This window comes from Manacus candei, unplaced genomic scaffold (assembly GCF_025592945.1).
Source record: "Manacus candei isolate 608988 ecotype Guabito, Panama unplaced genomic scaffold, ASM2559294v1 h1tg000015l, whole genome shotgun sequence".
Lineage (NCBI taxonomy): Eukaryota > Metazoa > Chordata > Aves > Passeriformes > Pipridae > Manacus > Manacus candei.
This window is the reverse complement of record NW_026138063.1, coordinates 22231786-22250923: the sequence shown is the minus strand read 5'-3', so window position 1 is coordinate 22250923 and position 19138 is coordinate 22231786. Positions and strand designations below refer to the sequence as shown.

At 52.4% G+C, this 19138-nt stretch overlaps 1 protein-coding gene across 5 annotated transcripts in view; it reads left to right on the top strand.

Moving 5' to 3' along the window:
* VPS8 (VPS8 subunit of CORVET complex) overlaps window positions 1–18730 on the top strand; it is a 67547-nt gene extending 48817 nt beyond the window's left edge. For all 5 annotated transcript variants that reach the window (XM_051781766.1, XM_051781767.1, XM_051781765.1 and 2 more), the window contains 5 exons: window positions 6091–6171; window positions 7515–7684; window positions 8265–8433; window positions 17347–17427; window positions 18054–18730. In XM_051781766.1, the coding sequence (XP_051637726.1) occupies window positions 6091–6171; window positions 7515–7684; window positions 8265–8433; window positions 17347–17427; window positions 18054–18197 (645 nt within the window). In that variant the 3' untranslated portion in view covers window positions 18198–18730. The remainder of the gene's footprint in view (window positions 1–6090; window positions 6172–7514; window positions 7685–8264; window positions 8434–17346; window positions 17428–18053) is intronic.
* Window positions 18731–19138: the final 408 nt, after the last annotated feature.

Below are 19138 nucleotides of genomic sequence, written 5' to 3'. Positions count from 1 at the left end.
GGTTCTGGGATGGGCAGTTGGGAAGACACTAAAGCTAAGTGTGTGGGCTTGGGAGAAAGATGCAATTTTATTTTAGAGATGTTTGTTAGTGAGCAGCAAACATTTTGTAGAAGAGATCGTTTTAAGCAGGTGCTTGGGTTGAGTGGTCATGAGCTACTCTAATTTGTTGGTTTGCAAAACATGTGAAAGTTGAGTTTGGGATTTAATCACAAGCCTTGAGAAATGCAGAAAAGGAATTAGAAGAATTTTCTACTCTGCAGAGTGGGATGACTGAAGAGTTGAGACAGTGTCGAAACACTCTTCAGGGCTTCTGCTCCAGGTGAGAGGAGAAAAGGGCTTATAGGCTTCACAGGTTGAACACACCTCCAGCAGCCTACTGGTTTGATCTCAATACTATGCACAGTCTTGGAGTTGGGAAAAAATCGTAAGACAGCGAAGGATTTTGTAGAAGAGTGGATAAAAAGTGTGAGCAAACGAAATGTGGTTTTATCAAAGGTAGAAAGTGTCAAGCAAACCTAATGGCTCTTCAATAACTTATTTTGTCTGCTTTTAGCTGAGACATTGGATTTAGTTTCCTGTTGTCCTTTGATGTTTAATGTAGGCAGGAAATGATGGAGAAGCTGTGAGTGGGGAACTGCCAAGGAGGCTTCCCTGGGTTATGCTGAGAACTACCAGGATGGGGTGAGAGTCAAACCAGTGCCCACTGTGCAGATAACACAGCTGGGAGGTGTTACAGAGTGGGGGAAGATCCCATTCCCCTCAGGATGAAGAGAGATTCTTGTTGGCAGGCTTGAAATATTTCCTTCTGTTTTGGTTCTGACGGACTCTTTAGCAGCAATAGAAAATCCCATTTCCAGAGGGTGGCACTGATGTCCTGGAGGCAACAGGGGAGTGAAATGTCTTTGTCAGTTGTGGAGGGAAGTGGTTGCTGTGATGGCTCTGGTGCAGAGGCTGAGGGGATGCTTCAGCAGGTGAAGTACTTCTCTGGGGACAGAAATGGCATTCCTGAAAGCAGCTCTGGTCACGGGGTTTGGAGGCAGGGGGAGCTACTCCTGCTCATTCCACTTGTCTGGTCAGCCCTACAAATCCAGTCTGACAAAAGAGAGATTGGGAAAGGCAGATATTTTTGTACAACTAGAGCAAAAAATGATGATTTCTTGAAATGCTTGCAGAGAGAGAAGGACTGAATTCCAGGTAAAGAGCATTATATCAGGATTTTCCAAGATGGGAGCAGGAATTGATCCCTTGTAGCTGGGAAACAGTTGTAGGGAAACCAACGTAGAGATGAAGAGAAGATCCTGTGGAAGGGGAGGTGGTCTTGATTTACAGGATCTCTAGATAAGTGGACTTGGCCACTTAGCACTCATTATTTTACAGATTCCACTCACATTCGTGTGTTTGCAAAGCCCTCAGGTGTGTGGGAAGGAGTGATGTGGCCTGGATGGTCTGTGGGCATAGAGGGGGTGTGAGCCCCTCACTGGGCATCCTCTGACTGATGCCACCAGCTCAGTCATGTCCTGTACAAGTTGCTGCCTGTCATAAGGTGAATTTTTGCCTCTGAAGCTCACTTAAGCTTCTCCAAACTTGTCATCCTCCTCCTTAGGAGATGGGCTCTGCCACTGAGCACTTGTCTGTCCTGGGTCTTACCCACCTGCTGCCCTCAGTGCTTGGCACCTCCTTGGCTTGTTGGCTGGGAACAGTGTCCTTTGTTCCAGACAGACCCTTCATTGAATCCTTTGCTCTTGTGCTTAAACCCCACATTTCCATCCACACTGCCCTCACACCAACCCTTCTTTCTGGAATTCTGTGATGCATTGCTCTAGGTCACTGTGTGTTTGTAGTGTGTTGTGTTAAATTCTTTCTCCAGGGCTTGCAGCAGCCCGTGGGAGGCTTTCTGTGGGTTTTGTTTGGATGCACAGCTTGGCCCTTGGAAGAATTGCTTTGATTCAGCTGGAAGGCTGGTGTTGGGAATGGTGATGAGCATGTCTTGCTGCATGGCCATGTCATGGGTGCCCAGCTCAAATGTTCATGGGTGCCCAGCTCAAATGTTCAGGGCTTCTGAGCCCTTGCCATGGTGGGGATCAGGAAACAAACTCCCTCTGTGTTAGGCAGAAGGGAGCACTGGATTTTTTGCCTCCCTGTCATCTGCTTCCTTGGATTACCTGGGAATGCCACCGAAGTGCCCTGCAGGGCAGAATCCCACTGTGGCATGTGTGCATGGTGCTTTCCCAGACAGCAGGAGCCCTGTGTTGTTAGCCCTGGCTGGGAGTTCCCTTTGCAGAACTGTGTGGCTGCTCTTTGAAGCCATATCAAATTCCAAACCCTTCTGTGTCGGCTCTGATCAGTGCACAGGGCCTTGTTCTTTGTGTTATTGATGCACCACCTTAACTGTGACCACAAGTCAGCTCTGAAACCAGCCTCTCTGGGCCCTGGAGTGCAGGGCAGCCTTTCCCAAGCCCTCCAAATGTTTTGGTGAAACCCAGAATTGTGAGTGGTGCTTGTCTGACAACGCCCTCCAAAGCTGTTCCAGCAGAGCTCAAGGCTTGGTGGTAGAGCTGCAGTCTGGGAGGGGGAACAGCTGCCCAGGAATTCCCTGGGGGATTTGCTGGAAGGTGGATGACATCAGTAAACTGAGGTAGATTATCTTGCCTTTTCTGAAGAGGAATTAGAGTATTCCAATTTTAGTGGACTGTTTTTCTTCCTCTTCTGGGCTTAACTGCTTACAGATTATACCTTATGCAAATGTTAACTTTGCAACCAAAATGCTTGGCTAAAGGGCACCTTGCAGGGGCTGTGAGCAGGCCTGCAGCTTTCCCAGGGAACAGGGGAGGCTCCTGACATCTGCCTGTCACAGCACACCGACCCAGTGGCATCTAATCGAAGTCATATGAAATAAAGGTTGATACATTTATGTTCTTGCTCATCCTTAATAGTGTTGTGGGGTTATTTATTAACTAGGAAGCCTGAACTAACCGCATTAGGAGAGATAGCAGAGGAATCCTCTTGAGCATTAAGAAAAATTCCATGTTATTAAGGATGGGAGTGCTCTCTGAAGGGGCTGAGGTTGAGTGTTAATTCCCTTACAAAGCTGTAATCCTTCATGAATGTTTTGTAAGCACATGGGGCTGATGTCTCCTACAAAATGGAGAACTGGAGAAGCCAGAAATGTAAAAGCTGCCTGGAGGAAACCCAGAGAGGGGAAGGAAGGAAGGAAGGAATCTCTAAAAACTGTTCCAGAAAGCCTTTCCTTATATTTTTTGCCATTCCTGCTTAGGGCTGTCTCTGGCTGTTTTTCCTTCCCAGTCCTGGAGGTCAGCCCTGGGATTAGTTCTGTGTACAGTGGCTGGTCTGTCCCCTGGCAGAGGGGAGAAGCTGCAAGTGAATGTGTTTTCAGAGTTTATTAGCACTGGTAGCAAAGCAAGGGCTATTTCCTGGACCTGGAAAGCAGTTGGAGGAGGTGGAAAGGGCTGTATGAACACCCCTGGCCAGTCCCTGGGTACCAACCAGCGCTTCCCAATCTGCTTGTTGGTGGTGGCACTGGGCAGCCAGTTTGGCTTTGGCTTCCCGTGCCAATGCCATGTTCCCAGGGCAGTGCCAGCTGTTTTTGGATGGTACAGTGCCTGTTCCACAGCACGGGGGGTACATTTGTACCTGGAGCATGGATTCCAATCCAAGGCTGATTTTATAGGGTGGAATTAATGAAGGATATTCCTCCATAAAAGTAATGGATCCCACAAGGCTCTGGTGACTGGGACTTCTGTGGGGACTCAAAGCAGCAAACAGGAAGAAAACATTGTGACTGGCTGGAGAAGTGAACTGAGGGGTGTGGATTGATCCCTGCCAGGGGCAGAGCTGCAGCCAGGCCCAGGAAGCACTGCCAGCAGGGAATGGCCATGGACTCACTGCTGGCACTCAGGTACTGGGCTGGTGTGAGGCTTAGCCAGACCATGTGCCTGCCCTGCAGAGGACACAGTCCATTTGCCTCCTACCTGCCATTCTTTTTGGAGGTCATCGAGGGTGATTTGAGTGCAAATGAGCCACTGAAAGTTGGCCCTCAGACTTGGGTTCCCTCCTGGCAAAGCTGCAGGTGGGGCTTTATTCTCTCTCCCTCCTCTGCCTATCCAGACAAGAAACAAGTGGCTTTGAAAGTCTGCACCTGCAGGAATTTTGAGCTGCTCTCTGTAAGTGGTGCTATCTGGACACTTGCCTTTCTTTGGGCACGTGTTTGATGGCTTTAGAAAAGTATCTGATGGAGGCAGAACTAACTTGCTGTGCACTGTGGGTCACACCACTTGCTGTGCTGGAGGTCCCAAGTCCCTGCTGCCCCTCCATAATTCCTGGGGTGACTCAGTGCAGTGTGCCTGCTCCCTGTGCTGTGTGTTAAATGGTGCAAGGAAGGGAACCTTGGAGTGTTCAGGTTCTGTGCTCCCCCAGCAGAAAAGGAGCCTCTGCAGCACATCCAGCTCTTCATGCTCCATCCCACGTGCTCCAAATCCACAGCTGGTTTGGACTCAGTGCTGTTTTTATTTAGGCTTGAACATTGGTGTTTCTGCCTGTCATGTTTCCCATGAAGGCTGTTCAAGAATTCCCTGACTTGCTTTCTGTAGCTGGTTTGGTGATCCCTCAGAGTATTTTGCAGAGTAACTTCCATGCTGCTTTAACTGTCTTTGTCAACTTACTTTTTCACTGTGGATTTTCCTTTCCCAGTCTCAGCATGGAATCATCCTTGCTCCTACTTTCTCTCATTGATCTCATCCAGAGCTTGTTCTTCCAGTTCCTGTTTCCATTGTGTCCCCACCATTTTTCTGCTCTCTAGGTTAGTTTCCTTTCCACATCTTGCCAGTCTCTATTTTTAACCCATGTCCTGCCCATTGCACCAGACAGCTTCTCTCAGCTCCCAGCAGGAGCTTCCCCCAATGTCCTTCTGTGCCTCTCAGCAGGGCAAAATGCTGTTTTCCAGGTCCAACTCAATGTCTGCCAGTTGAGGACTTGTGTTCCAAAAGGGTGAATTCCCAGACCCTCTTTTGAGCATTCCTGGGTAGATTTGTTCCAGTTACAGGCACGAGTGGCCTCGCTGGTGCCAGCCTGGGATGGAGGGGGGCACAGCCTTGCTCTTCACAGGTCAGACTGTCCAGGACACAGGGACAGGATGAACCTGGATCAAGCTGGGCTGCACACATGGATCTCACCCCTGCAGCAGCCAGTAGATCCTGCTAGTGACCTGACTCCTCTGCCTTGCTTCCCGTTTTTATTAAAGACACTGGGAGCCACCACAAGCTGTCCCTGTGCAGTTCCTGGCATGTCCAGTGCCCCTGTGAGCAGGAGCCCACTCGTGCTGTGCAGCAGGGCCTGGCAGGAGGGAGGGACAGTGCCCAAGTCCTCCCCTGTTCCTTGCTTTGCCCATCTGCCCGTTGGAGAGGCTGTGGTTGTCCTGGCACGTGTCACGCTCCTGTCCTGCACCAAGTGATGCTCCAGAGAGTGCCAGGGTGGCTGTGCAGGAGAAGGGATTGTTTGGGCTGGAGCAGGGCTGGGGAAGGGTGAGATGCACCAGGGGGATGAATTGTACCACAGCCCTTTGCTTATGCTGCTGGGCCATGGAAGTAAAGCTGCTCAGGGCATGTGGAAATCACCCCTGCAGCACCAGGAGTGCCCTGGGCCCCTGTTCCCTCTGCCATCTGGTGTGGGGTCAGGATTGCCTGGCATTCCTGCAGCTGAGGGGGTGTGGGATGAGCTCGAGGGTGAGTTACTCCTGAGTGGGCAAGAGCACAGGGAGCAGGGGCCCAGGAGCTGGCTGGCCATGCCATTCTCCAGTCAGCTCCTGCACCTCCTGAATGGAGTTTCCAAGGTCTGAAGTCTTTTGACCCAAGCACACTAATTAGTATTGATGTTGCCATCGACTGATTTTTGCTAATTACCAATTTTCCCTCAGTATGTGGGATTATTCTGCTGTCCTTGGGCACATGCAGCATATTTAACTCTGCAGTCAAAGGTTCTGTTTGTGGTGCCAATCTGGAGGAAAAAAATTATTTGAGAAGAATCAGAACAGTCATATCCTGTGATTCAACTACAGCTTTTCATTTCTTCACACAGGATCCAGTTTATGGAAAAGGGAAACTTGGAGAAATTCAAGGGCTTGTCCTGGGAATGCTGGACACCTTTAACTATGAACAGGTAAGTTGGCTGTGTTTCTGTTCTGCCCATGCTGCAAACAGGATTATTTTGGCTGTGTGGCCCTGCTGCTCTCCCTCATCTGTCATTTGTGTCTGCAGGGCAAAGGCAGTGGATGTGTGAGTGATTTCTGTGTGATTGGGGGCTGGGGATGAGTTTGTTTTGTTCACAGATTGCAGGTGAGGGGACTGATGGGTACATGGTGAACACCTCTGCAGCTCAGTTCTGTGTTAAACGTGCTGGAAGGAGAAACATCTGCTTTTCTCCAGCTCATCCTGCAGTTAGGGACTCAAAGGCACAAAACTGATATGCTTTGTCTTTATAGGCAGTTTTAAATAAGAGATTTTTCAACTAGGCTGGTTTTGCACTTCCCAATGGTAATGCTGCACTTCCTTTGTGACCTGATGAGATTTCATCTTAACCTCAGTCCTGCTTTTCTCTGTCCAGTCCCAAATCCCAGGCAATCTCCACACTTCAGTAGCTTTCTAAAACTCCTTTTCCCCTAAACAAGAATGCACAGTCTTCCTCCAGAGTCACCCTCCTCATTCTGCTGCCCTGTGGCACTGCCATCCCATCTGCTGCTCGGGTCAGGCCTCCCTGCACCAGCAGCCAGTAAAAATACAGTGGGAAATCACTGTGCTGCAGAGGGCTGGACATGAAGAGCCTTTAGCCCTGTTTGGGGTCCTGGTGAAGTCTGTCAGAGCAGCACAAACTCTCTGTCAGTGCCTGGCAGCTCTGTGGGACAGGCTGCATGTGCAGGTGTGAGCCAGTGCTGCAGCCCCTGCAGCCTTTTGGGAGCTGCTGCTGTGGAGCATCCACAGGTCACAGACCAGAGCACCTGCTGCTGCTGAGGGGACCTGACCCCTGAAAACACAGGGTGTTGGCTTTTGGCTCTTCAGAAATGGACATCTCTGTTGGGAAGGACAAGAGGAGCACTTCAGGGGTTTTTTAATGCATTAATTGCCACGGGGCATTTGGGCTTTGACTTTTATCAGCACATTTCTCCTAAAGTGGGGGTTGTAAGCAGTAACTCACCAGGTAGAGGGAAAAAGGGTGTGAAAGATGCCAAAATGAGCCTGCCATGTCTCTGTTAATGCTCTTTGACAAAAATCAATACAGAGCTTGTCTAGTTAAGAGTGGAGAGGAATTGCCTCTATTAACGTGCCTTGAAAGGTGAAGTGTTTTGAGGGCAGTGGATAGAAAACATAGAAGAGGGGATTTTATTGGGTTGTTTTTACTCTTAGTGATCTGCTAAGCTGCTTGTTAGGAAGAATTGATGAGCAGGGAGTTTGTGCAGCGTGGAGGTGACAGACTGACAGAGTTACTCTGTGTTGTCTCCCACACAGACCCTTCTAGAGACAACTACGAGCCTTTTAAACCACGATCTCCACTGGTCCCTGTGTAACCTGAGAGCCTCTGTCACGAGGGGGCTCACCCCAAAGCAGGATTACTGCTGCATCTGTCTCCAGCAGTACAAGAGGAGGCAAGAAACTGCTGATGAAATCATTGTTTTCAGGTAAAGTTAAGGGGTGGGGTCACAGCTGTGATGTGCTAGTAGTTCTAAAAGGGGAAAAAAGCTCCTGGTGTTTGACTTGCACGAGTAATCATCTATATTCCTGTGAGCATGTCTCCCTGTGAAGGGCTGGCTAATCAAACCCACCAGAGCCTGCTCTGCATGCAGCTAGCTCTGCTCTCTGCAAGGAATCACCTCCCAGTTCTGTGTCCCTGCTCCCAGCAGTGCTCCTGGGGCACTGCAGCACCCTGGGCTCCTGTGTGTGTTTGTCCAGCTCAGATCCCCCCCAGCCCTGGCTGTGTTTGTGGCTGGCCTCTCCCCTGCTCCCCTCTGTGCCCAGCTGTCTGTACAGTAGGACAGGGTCACTGTTACCTGGCTGTTCTGTCCTGTGGCTGTACCAGCAGATGGGCACCCACTGTTACTGTGGTGAGTCTGGGAGTGCCACAGGAGGGTGGGCAGGTGGGAGGGAGTGCATACACTGCTGTCTGCACTCCTTGTATCCCACTGCCCAGCCACTTCCCCCACGGTGCATGGCTCAGGAGGGGCTGCCCTGCCTCCAAACACTGATTCCTTCTCTTTCCAGCTGTGGCCACCTGTACCATTCCCTGTGCCTGCTGAGCAAGGAGTGTGGGACAGTCACCAAGGGCCTCATGAGGTGGATGTGCTATAAATGCAACTCGAGTAACAAGGGAGGAAAGCTCAGTGAGAACTTCTCAGAGCTGAAAAAAGGAACTGGAGCATCCCTGACACAGGTAGGGTTTGGGAGGTGGTTTCTCTTGGAGTAAGCTTTTGTCATTGCTTTGTTCTCGTGTGTCTGTGCTTCCAGAGAAGTCCCTGATCCAACAGTAGCTGTCAAACAGTATCAGCAGCCAACTGGTCACGTTCCTGAATGTCATTGTATTTTGATGGGTACACAGAGCTGTGGAAGTCGTGGGAATGTGTTAATCCGGAAGGCCTGGGAGCTGATGGCAGGGCCAGCTGGATGCTGGCAGCTGATTGCCTGCTACGTGCATCCACTGCTTTGTCTTGTTTGGGAGAGTCTGGGATGGGACACTGGGGGGACAGTTCCTTTCAAACTATTTTCAGGAATGTCTTCTATAAAACTTAGTTAAAAGCTGGCATGTTCCTTGTGGCTGGATCATGGAGCCTCTGTTCCACCTTCCCAACAGATAACCAGGCTCTGGGTAGAGGTCTGGGATTGATTTGATTGTTTTGGCTTTGCTAAGTGTGATGTTTTAAGAAGCTTGTGTGTGACCAAGACTGATGGAGCTGGATTTGGGTGAGAGAACAGAGAATTAGTTTGTGCTTATTGTCAGTATTTGTGCTCAAGAAGTTTCACCATCCCTAATTCAAACAGAAGTGCAGTCTCCATATGCATGGAGCTGTCTCTTCCCTGGCATTGTGCTGAGGATTGCAAGCCACACTGGCAGGCAGCTTGTTGGGGTGTCTTTAGGGATATTGCACGTGGGGAGCTGAACTCTGGCTCGGCAAAGGCAGCCACTGAGGAGGGTTTGTTCCTGTGCCTCGAGGTACTTAGTGCATTGTCATCACACAGATGCACCCAGAGCAGTGAGTCTTCACTGCTGGAACCAAGAGAATTCAGTCTTGCAGTACATTTTTGTAGTAGTACTTTAGTTTTCTTCCAGCAGATGATTCCAATTTCTGCCAAATCCATCCCAATCCAAAGCTGGCTGATGGCATCAGTCAGCTCCCGGCAGCTGCTGCACTGACAGGAAAGGCTTCCTGCTTGGAGGGAGGAAAAGGAACCTCAGAGGGGTGTATAAAGCCCCATGCAGTCTCTGCAGTCAGGTTGTGTTAGTGTTTTATTTGGTGACAGCATGGAAAGCTTTCCTGGCAGGTTGTAAATCCACTGGGGTCCAACCAGGCTGCTTCCAAACGTGGTGTGTGTGTGTGTATGTGCTGCCCTGCTGCAGGGGGATGTGGGCACTGGCTCTAAAGTTGGGCAGGTTCAGCAGCACCACATCTCCCCCTCTGCACTCCTGCTCCCCAGCAGTGGCTGTAAAGGGGGGTGACAGGCTGGGCTGCACTTCAACAGCTTGAGGCAAAATTAGATACTAAAACTGCATCCAGCATTCAAGTGCCTGACACCTTGATCCCAGTGCCTGATAACTGGGTTATTCTCTGGGTTTCTCATGGGCAGCCAGAGCCTCTGTGCCTCCCCTTGAACACCAGCGTGGACATATCCCAAGAAAGATGGGGAAAGTGCTCCAAATGCAGTGGGAATGATCGGGGAAGGGAAGATGCTTCCCTTTATTTATCTGATGTGTCTGTGAAAGTGAGGGGCTGGCTGGGACTCAGGGCTGAAAGGGAGATGTGGAGAGACTGGATGGGGAAGAAAGGGGTTACAGCACAGGTCATCTAGTGCTGGTTGGAAACTGTCCATCCCAGGCCATCAGAGTGTGGGATGCTTCCTGCTGCTGCTTCCCTGCTGCTGTCATGTGCTCTTGGCAGGGAAGCCACTGCTTCCTGCTCCACACACAGCCAGCCCAGCCCAGCAGAGCTTGGCTCTGGCTCAGCAGAGCCCCAGCACTGCTTCAGGCCCCCCACCTCCTCCTCCCCATGTCCCAGATCCTCTCCAAGTTTGTGATGTTCCTCATGTATTTAAATTACAATATTTAACTGTTGTACTTGCATGTGACCAAACTGTTGTGCAGTCAGAGCTTAAAAAAGCTGAGTATATTTAGACTTGGCAACAGACTGTAGAATCTCCAGCTTCTCCAGGAAGTTTGTTTGCTGAACAATCACCCCTCAGCAGCGTTCATTAACCCTGGGAGGTACCAATTCCTCTGACCAGGCCGTGGGCTGAGTCACAGAACTGACTCGTTGAGATGGGGGAGGTGCTGGGAATGTGGAGGAGATGGAGCTTCTCTGTGCTCCCTCCTAACTCTGCTGGCAGAGCCAGAGCTCTGTGTGGGACGAGCTGGTGCTGGTGAACAGGAAATCCCGAGGGAGGCCACGCTCACAGGGTTGTGCTTCCAGCCCTGCCCTCCCTTACCCCAGAGAGCCATCTCCAGAGCTTCCAGGCCATTCCACGCATGGATTTGTGGGGAGGGTGTTTCCTTGCAACCTCTTCGAAGACCCTGAAAACTTAATCTGTCTCTGGGCAAAATCTAATGTGGTTTTTATTTTTCCATAGGGAAATCTTCAGTTGAGGTATTTATTTTCTCAGGAAGCCTTGAATTAGGAGTAGACTCATACTGAGAAATGCCACTGAGCATCTGGAGTGCATTTCCCAGCACTAATTCTGCCCTGCCCAAGCAGGGCCTGTCAGTTTGAATTGTGCAGTGTGGCTGAGATGTGGATGTGAAACGACAGCCCAACAGACAGGGTTTCTGTGCCCTGTGCTGTGTGTGTGGTGCTGTAGCCAGTCCCTGAAATTGGGGAGGTGGAGAGATGCCACAAGCCATCACTGACCCATCACAGGATCAGGGACAGCTCCTACTGAAGTGAGGCCTGGCTGGGCTGAGGGCTTGGGGCACCCCAGCCAAGGGGAACAGGGGAGAAGGGCAGGGGGGCTTTTCTCTCCTCTGGTTCTGCTACCAAAAGTTTGTGCTGTATGTGTTATCCCCTAAGCCTTGCTACCATCTCAAGGATAATCTTCTGGGGCTAAAGGATCATCTGTCCCATCTCCCCTACCCTCCCATAAGTGAGAGTTCACAAAAATGAGAGCTTGTGTTTGTGGTGGGTTTTAATCCGATTGCAATCTCGCAGTGTTGCTGTTGTGGTGTTTGAAGTGAAGGCACAGCAGCTGGGCTCTGCCTAAATACCTGCTGAAACACTCCTGATGTCTCAGCCATCCATCCCCAAAACTCATTTGCCTCGTGTCAGTGAGCTGGTTTGTGTTTGCCATGGATTCTGCCAGCCTGGGTACCGGGGATCAGGGAGAGGAGCACAGTCCTGGCTCCTGGGCCATGAGCCCTGCCACAAAGCCCTGAACTGCCATGCTCTGGTTATTCCATGTTTGAGGAGGTGCCTGAGTTCTAAGGACACCATTGTTGGAGCTGTCCAGATGGCAAATGTTTTATTCAGGAGTTTAATCCTGTCAAGTCACGCCAGGACGGACAATGGACGTGATCCATAGTTAATCCAGTTTGTCAGGCTCTACCTTGGAGCTCTGTCCTGCAGCCTTCCAGCACCCCTGCCTGTGAGCCTTCCAGAGCCTCAGGACTGGGCCCTCTGCAGCACCTCTGGGTGCTTTCTCTTGGTAACAGTGAAGGTTTAGAATGGTTTTTTTTCACCAATACTTATTGTAGAACCAACCAGGCATTACATGACCTCCATCAATCAGTGAACAGAGCCAGTTCAACTGTTTTCAGTGTAACAGTGACCATCAGTTATTAGTTTGTCTCCAGCAATACAAAAAATTGCAGAGGCTTTATAGCTCTGAAAATAACCAGCTGTGATCCCCCCAATAACAAGAGGAGATAAGTAGTGTTTTATACAGTTACAAGGTTGAGCATTCTCTCCTCTGTGGAGAATATTCCCACATACACATTGACTGAGCGAACTCCAGCTTTGGAGTTGGCTTTGGGGGGGGATTCCTTCACTGTGTTTAGGATTGCTTGGAAACAGAAGTGATTAAGTAAGAAGAAAACTGTGTGCAGGTGTCTTCACAAGCAGGTAGAGGAGGACTGGCACCAAAGCTAAAACTGAAACCAAAATACAACTTGAGAAAGACTGATTTGAAAACCATATTTATCCTTTAGACGCTCTTAAATCAAAATTGACTGTTTTCTTGGACTTTTGCTACTGTAGAGGTGGGTTAGTTCTGTTGTTTTGTTGTTTTTTTTGAGAAAAATCAGAGTGAATTGTAATTGTGCCTCCTGGCCTTCGTACAGAGCAATCTGCAGCCTGGCAGAAGGTTCCTTCCCCTGCCTGCAATCCCAACCCCTGCCTGCTGACAAGAATCAGGGACAGCTGAATTCCAAACTGCCCAAAGCCAAGAGCAGTGGGACTGGGATGACCTGGGGAAGGGTCATGTCCTGGTTAAGAGAAAAGATGGGAAAGTTGCAGTGGAGAATCTTGGCTTGACTTTGCATCTCAGTTTCTGAGAAACTATTCCTGTGGTTTGATGAAGATTTCATTCCCTATCTGGGGGGATGTGCTGAACAGACTCATTTAAATACAGTGGCAGATGCTGGGCTGCTGCAACCTCTGGATGTTCCCCCAAACTGCACAGACCTGCCAGGGAGGCTGTTCCTTGGGCTGGATTTGCTCCTGCAGGGGGGATGGCTACTCTTCTTTGGGATTCCAAGCTGAGGAATAACCAGCTTGGAATTGGGCCCAAGGGTTAATGGTGCCAGTGGCTCCTCTCTTCTGATGTTCCTCTGAAGGAGGGGAGCAAAATAACTGGAAGCTGAGGCTTTGGCTGTTTGCAGTCCCTCGTGGGAGGGTGGGAGAGGGAATTCTGGCTGTGTCAGTGGTGCTGGCTGGAGCCCAGGGGGCACTGGCTGTTCCTGAGGGCAGCTTTTGGAAATGCAGGTGAGCATCTGTCTCTGGTATATCCCATCAGTGGGAAGCTGCAGTTTCCATGTCCCACCTTCCTTGTGCACAAGGAGAACAGTGTTTTGTGGTCTGTGTGAGGCTTGGGCACAGCCAGGCTCAGGCAGCTGCTGCTGAGCCCTCAGGGCAGAGCTGGGCTGAAGCACCTTGGAAACCTCCCTGTGGCACAGCAGTGCCAGGCTGCTCCTGGGGGCATGGGTAGCACAGGTGTTCCCTGGGCTGTTCTGTGAGGTCTGGGGTCACATTATCAATAAGCCTCTGGCAGGAGGGGTCACTAGCCCTTCTTACACCGAGTAGGACTTCTTCCTTCTCTGTGTCTTTACATAGGACCCAGAGGAACGGCTGGAGCTGTGCCAGGGCAGGCTCAGGTTGGATCTCAGGAAAAGGTTCTTCTCTCAGAGGGTGGTTGGGCACTGACCAGGCTCCCCAGGGCAGTGGGCACAGCCCCAAGGCTGCCAGAGCTCCAGGAGGGTTTGGCTGATCCTCTGGGGCACAGGGGGTGACTCTGGGGGATGTTCCTGTGCAGGGCTGAGGGTTGGACTGGATCATGCTTGGGGGTCCCTTCCAGCTCAGGAGATTCTGGGATTACCTTCCCTTTCTCTCCCCAACTCCTGCCGTTGAGAGAACGCTGCACCCCTTCAGTCTTCTGTGGGATCTGCTCAACGCCCCTTGGCTCATCTGTAGCTGGTGAATTCTCTGCCTTCCTGCAGAGAAGCCTCTGTCCTCGGGCTCAGCCCCAGCAAAGACCTGCTGTAACACTTGATCCACGTGCTGCTGTGCTTCCCTTGGAGCCTGCTGGATTAGGAATGAACACCTCGTCTGCTGTGTCCAGTGAGGGGGGGTGGGGTTTGGGTTTGTCTAATTAATCCTGAACAGGATTATTGCTCCTTGGGCTGAAGGCATCAGTTGTAAGGCCAGGGGAATATTCCAGCAGTGCCTGGCGTCAGCAGGAGTCACTGAAGGGGGTGTGTGGAGGTGTGCCAGTATGCTTCCAGGTACCTGCCACAGCCAGTCCCCTGCTGTGCCCTCATCCCTGCAGGCTCACCTTGCAGCAGCAGTGAGTGTATCAGAGCACAAACAAACCTGTGCTCTCCCTGCCTTCAGTGGGAGCTTTGCTCCTGAGGTTCACTTAAGTTCAGCTGGAAATAAGAGACATCTGCCTTGCCCATGCTGCTGCTGAGGAGATGGGAGGCCAGGGCTGTGGGACAGCCTGGCTGTGCTGCAGTGCTGGGGAGGCTGCTCTGCCCCGCGGGGTCAGGGCTGGGGCTGCAGCAGCGGGTCCTGCCCTGCCGGGCCCTGCGGGTCCTGCCCTGCCGGGCCCTGCCGGCCCTGCCCGGGGCTGTCCTGCTGCCAGGGCTCACCCTGGATGTGCTGCCACGGCACTGGGGAGGCCCTGGGAGCCTGGTCGAGGAGCAGCACATCCCTGGCTCTGGGATGGCCCCAGGGAAGGGTTGAGCTGTGTGGCTGTTCCCCCTCAGCCATGGCTGGGCTGTGTCTGTCCCGGAGTGTCACTGCAGAGGCTCTGCAGAGCTGCAGCAGCAGGAGCACTGCTGTTCTCTGAGGGGTGTCCTGAGCTTTCTCTGGAGCTCATTAACACTTCTGTAATGTCACTGTCGTTCCAGTGACTTTGGGTCAGAGCTGCCTGCCTTGCTCTCTTTTTGGTTGTTTGTTCCAGGTTCCTGGGAGTCTGTGAGAACAGCAGAGCCTTGTCCCACAGAAGAGAAATAGATTTCCAGATTTCCTTACCTTAATTGGCTCAGCTTTCATTAAAACACTGGGTTTGTGTACCCATTTGTAAGATTGGCTGAGCTGTGGTGAAAAGAGTGCCCAGTTGCAGGGGAGGGAGGCAGAGGGTGGGCTTGGTGTCCATTGCCCGTGGGCTCTAAACAGGGAGGTGGGGGTTGCCTTGGTTCCTAGGAACCCCAGAACCTTCCCCAGGACTTGTGGCTGCCTCTGCCTGTGTTAGGGAGCAGCCCCTGGCACAGTGTGGAGCTCTGAAGCTCCAACTGGTGCAGCAGTGTCTTGTGTGGAAGGAATGGCTGACGGGCAGCTCTGGGATGGGTCTCTTGTGTGACTGTAGATGGTACCTCTGCTCCAGCTGCTGTGATCTGCTTTGCTCAGGCACCAGCTGAGGATGGAATTTGGAGCTGTTAAAGATAATTGCAGGCTTGAGAGGGCTGTGTGGTGACTACCAGAGGGGGTGGAATACGTGCAAGCAAAAACTATGCAACAGAAATGAGCATTCGTGGTGGGATCTTGGAGAGCTGGAAAATTAAAAGGAGCCTTTCTCCTTCCTGGCCCAGATCCACAGGGAATCAGTTGTCTCTGGGGTTCTGTGTCTAGTCTGAAGCCTTTCCAAAGGGGTGTAGGGATTTGCTGAAAGTGGCTTGGAGGTGCCAAGGGCTTTGTCCTGCTCTGGACACTCTGGAGCTGCTGGCCCTGGAGGCAGGGGCTGTGCTCTGGGTGAGCCTGGGGGCTTCCACTGACCCACAGTGCTGCTGCTGTACCCCAGAGCCTCCCACGGCCCCCGAAGGGAAACACACCTTTAGTGACACAGTAAAAAAGGAAAAGGCCTGACAGCAGTTGTTTCCATGACAACAGAAAGAATTGCCTGCAATATTTCAGCTCATCAGCCTGGGAACAGCCTGATTGATAGTTACACACGCGTGGTAGGGAGAGAGCAGGAGAGGGGAGGCCAATTATACGGCATTTTCCTTGTCCTTGAGTGCCTGTGGCCACAGACACTGTGGAGGGCAGGTTTTCCTTGCTTTTTGCTCTTTCCAGGTGAGGATGACCTGCTAGTTCCTGCCAGTACCACCCCCAGCTGTGGTACCTGCCCCTCAGTGTCCCAGGCTCCGGGAGCTGTGCAGGGAATGGGACGTGTGGCTGCTTGGCTGGCAACTAGCAAATAGTTATTTGCACTAGAGAGAATATCTGGAAGGGAGGGAGGGAGTTTGGCACATGCTGCCAGCATAAGGGATCTCTTCCCAGACTGATGATCAAAGGCAGGCACACGTGGCTTCAGGACAGTCACAGAACTATCCAGGCTTCAGGAAACCTGTGGTGGGCTCAGAGCACCTTCCACTGCCAAAGAGAGTTTAAAGTCAGTGCAGCTTCAGTCAGTCCCCACTGGTAGGACTGTAGCATTTTGGGTTAATAGCCCCTGGGAAATGTATTTTGGAGAAAATATTTGTATGTTCCCTTAAAAATAGATCCCCAGAGACAACAGATGCCAGCCTGCTGCTCATGAGGGAGGCCGTTCCCCTGGCTCCTGTTGTGGTTTCTTGATGATGCTTTTCCTTAGCAGGATGAGCAGAAACATTCAAAATAGAAACAGTGTGGTGTGATAAATGGAACAAACCTACAAGAATCTGTGATGCTTTGTCATCTCTCCCTGGGATATGTAAATGGTGCCATTTACAGCAGCCTGAGTGTGCAGCCCTCCTTGCCTTGGTGCTCTTGGTGCAGCTGTGGGCCCTCTCCCTGCAGCTCTGGAGCTGCCCTTTGCTGCTGGGCAGGGCCAGTCCCAGGGGACATGGCTACCATGGCTGTCACTCACCCCCTTTCCACCCCTCATTTCCCACCTTTCAGTCTGTAACATCCCACTGGGAATAAAAAGGCACCTTAGGATGCCATTAGTTGTTCCCAGTCCCTGGCACCATCATGTTCCTGTCCCAACCAGGCACAGCCTGTGCCCCATGGCAGCGGGGCCGTGTGGGGCTGAGCAGGGCTGGGAGGTGAGACAGGACTGGGGGAACTGCTGCTGCTGCTGCCTGGGGAGGAGCCCTGGAGAGGCTGCTCATCCACACAAACCCATTGCTTCTCTTCCCAGCTGGCTGCGGGGGAGCTTTCCCATCCCTTTTATCCTTCCCCCAAAGGTATTTCAGTATTGTGCCATCAGGGACAGAGCCCAGCAGGAAGGCAGGATGCAGGGGTGTATCTGTCCTTTGTGCCACAACAGGACTGTTTTCTCCCAGAACTGAGGTGCACACGGTGGCTTGAAGCCAAAGGAGAGGTGGCTCAAAAAGCCTCTCAGACAGGCTGTGGAGCAGCTGCTCCAGGCCCAGGAATGAATTTCTGTGTATAGGAACTGGACCCCCTGCGGGGTGTGGTTTCTGTAACCTTCTCACTCTCTTTCTTAGGCGAGTTCAGAGTCCCTGTTGGATCCTCAGCAGATCCAGGCCTTTGACCAGCTGTGCCGGCTGAACCGAGGCACGTCCCGGGTACGTACCCCCCGCTCTGCTCTGCTTTCACTTGCTCACAGACGTTCTGCACGTTGTCAGACCAGGCACCAGTGTGGCAGGGAGGGCTCTGGCTTTTCTCTGGGCTTTGGGCCAGTGCTGTGCACACCGTGAGGCAGCCACGCTGGGGAATTCGTGGGTAGGGAAACCCAGGAATGCCTCTGGCTTTGGGGCTGGGCCTGAAAAGTGCCACATCCTTTTTGGGTTTGTAGCCTCCCTCCCCTGCAGACACTGTGTGGCTCCCATGATCACTTGGGATGCTCCCTCCTCCTGCCCCCATGTTGTCCCAAGGAGAGCACAGCTCCCTCTGTCCCTGGCATTTTCCCTTTGCCTCCTGCCTGTTTTGGTTGCAGTTGTTGGCACTTTCAGCTCTTTCTGGGCTTGTTTTTCAATTATGTGATTTTAAACCAACCTAAAGATCCCTGGGGAGTTGTTTAGCTCTGGACTGGTGGCCCCCTCTGTAGGGCCCCTCCATAGCCACCCTTTGCTGTAGGTGGGTTTTCTCTGACTGCTGCAGGAACACGGTGACCCCCCAGCCCTTTGTCCCTGTGCTCCCTGCAGGGTGTTCCCGGGGTGCTGAGGGTGATCCATATGTCTTTTCCCTGCAGTTGGCTCTCCTGACGGAGCTGGCCCGTGGTGGTGAAAAGCACGGGCTGCTCAGCACTTCCCACGGGGACTCGGCCTCCAGCAGCGTCTTCCAGAACGAGACCTTCCAGCTCCACCTGACCCCCCCTCCGCTGGCCGAGGACTAGTGCTTGTGTGCTGCCAGGGCTGGGCCTGCCCTCAGCTCCTGCTGCTGGGAAGCCTTTCCATCACTCCGTGGCACTTTTCCCTCCACATCCCCTTTTCCAGAACCTTCTGGGCTGACTCTGGGTTTGTAGCTGGGTGATCTCCCTGCTCTGCTGCGGCCTCTCCCTAAGCCAAGGCAGGTGGGGACAGCTGGGCTGGGAGCTGGAGCTCTGGGGGCAGAGCCAGCGTGCCAGGGCATGGACAGCAGGGGCTGCCTGTGCCCACCTGGGATCGGGGCACTGGGAACTGTCCACACACTGCAGTGAGCTCTGCTGGGCTGGAGGAGCCTGTGCTGTGCCCAGAGCTGTGTCCCGGGGCTGTGCCTGGGGCCACACCTGAGCTCTGTGTTCCCAAAGCAGCTGTTTTCCAAGGCCTGGCCCCATCTGAAGGCACAGAACAGGCAAACCTGGAGAAGGCTGAGGAACGTGCGGGAAACGTGAGCGGTGCCCGGTGTGTCCCACCTCCCAACCATTAAAGAGGCCCTTGGGTGAACGTCTCTCGTGACTTCTGCACGCGGGGAGCGGGTGAGGGCTGCTGGAAAGAGATGAATCTTGTCCCTGGGGGTGAAGCCCAAACCTCGCCCCTCGCCTCGTTGTACCTTATGGTGGGGATGTGGGGGGAGCGTGTGTGAAAAGGTGTCTCGGGCCCTTGGGGGCTGCAAGGGGGAGAGGGTGGGTGTGATGGGTGCTCATGGTCACAGAGGTTTGTCACTCTAAGCTCAGCCCACTGTTCTGTAACACCAAAGTGGGCCCTGTCCCTTCCCAGCAGCACCTTTAGGACCTGCTCTCACCGCTGCACCCAGGTGTAGGTCGGGTTTCTGTGCTTCTTACACTCCTCTTCCTCCTGCTCACTTTGTCACTGGCACTTGGGTGTTTTGGGGTACCACACCCCCGGGGTCCCAGCT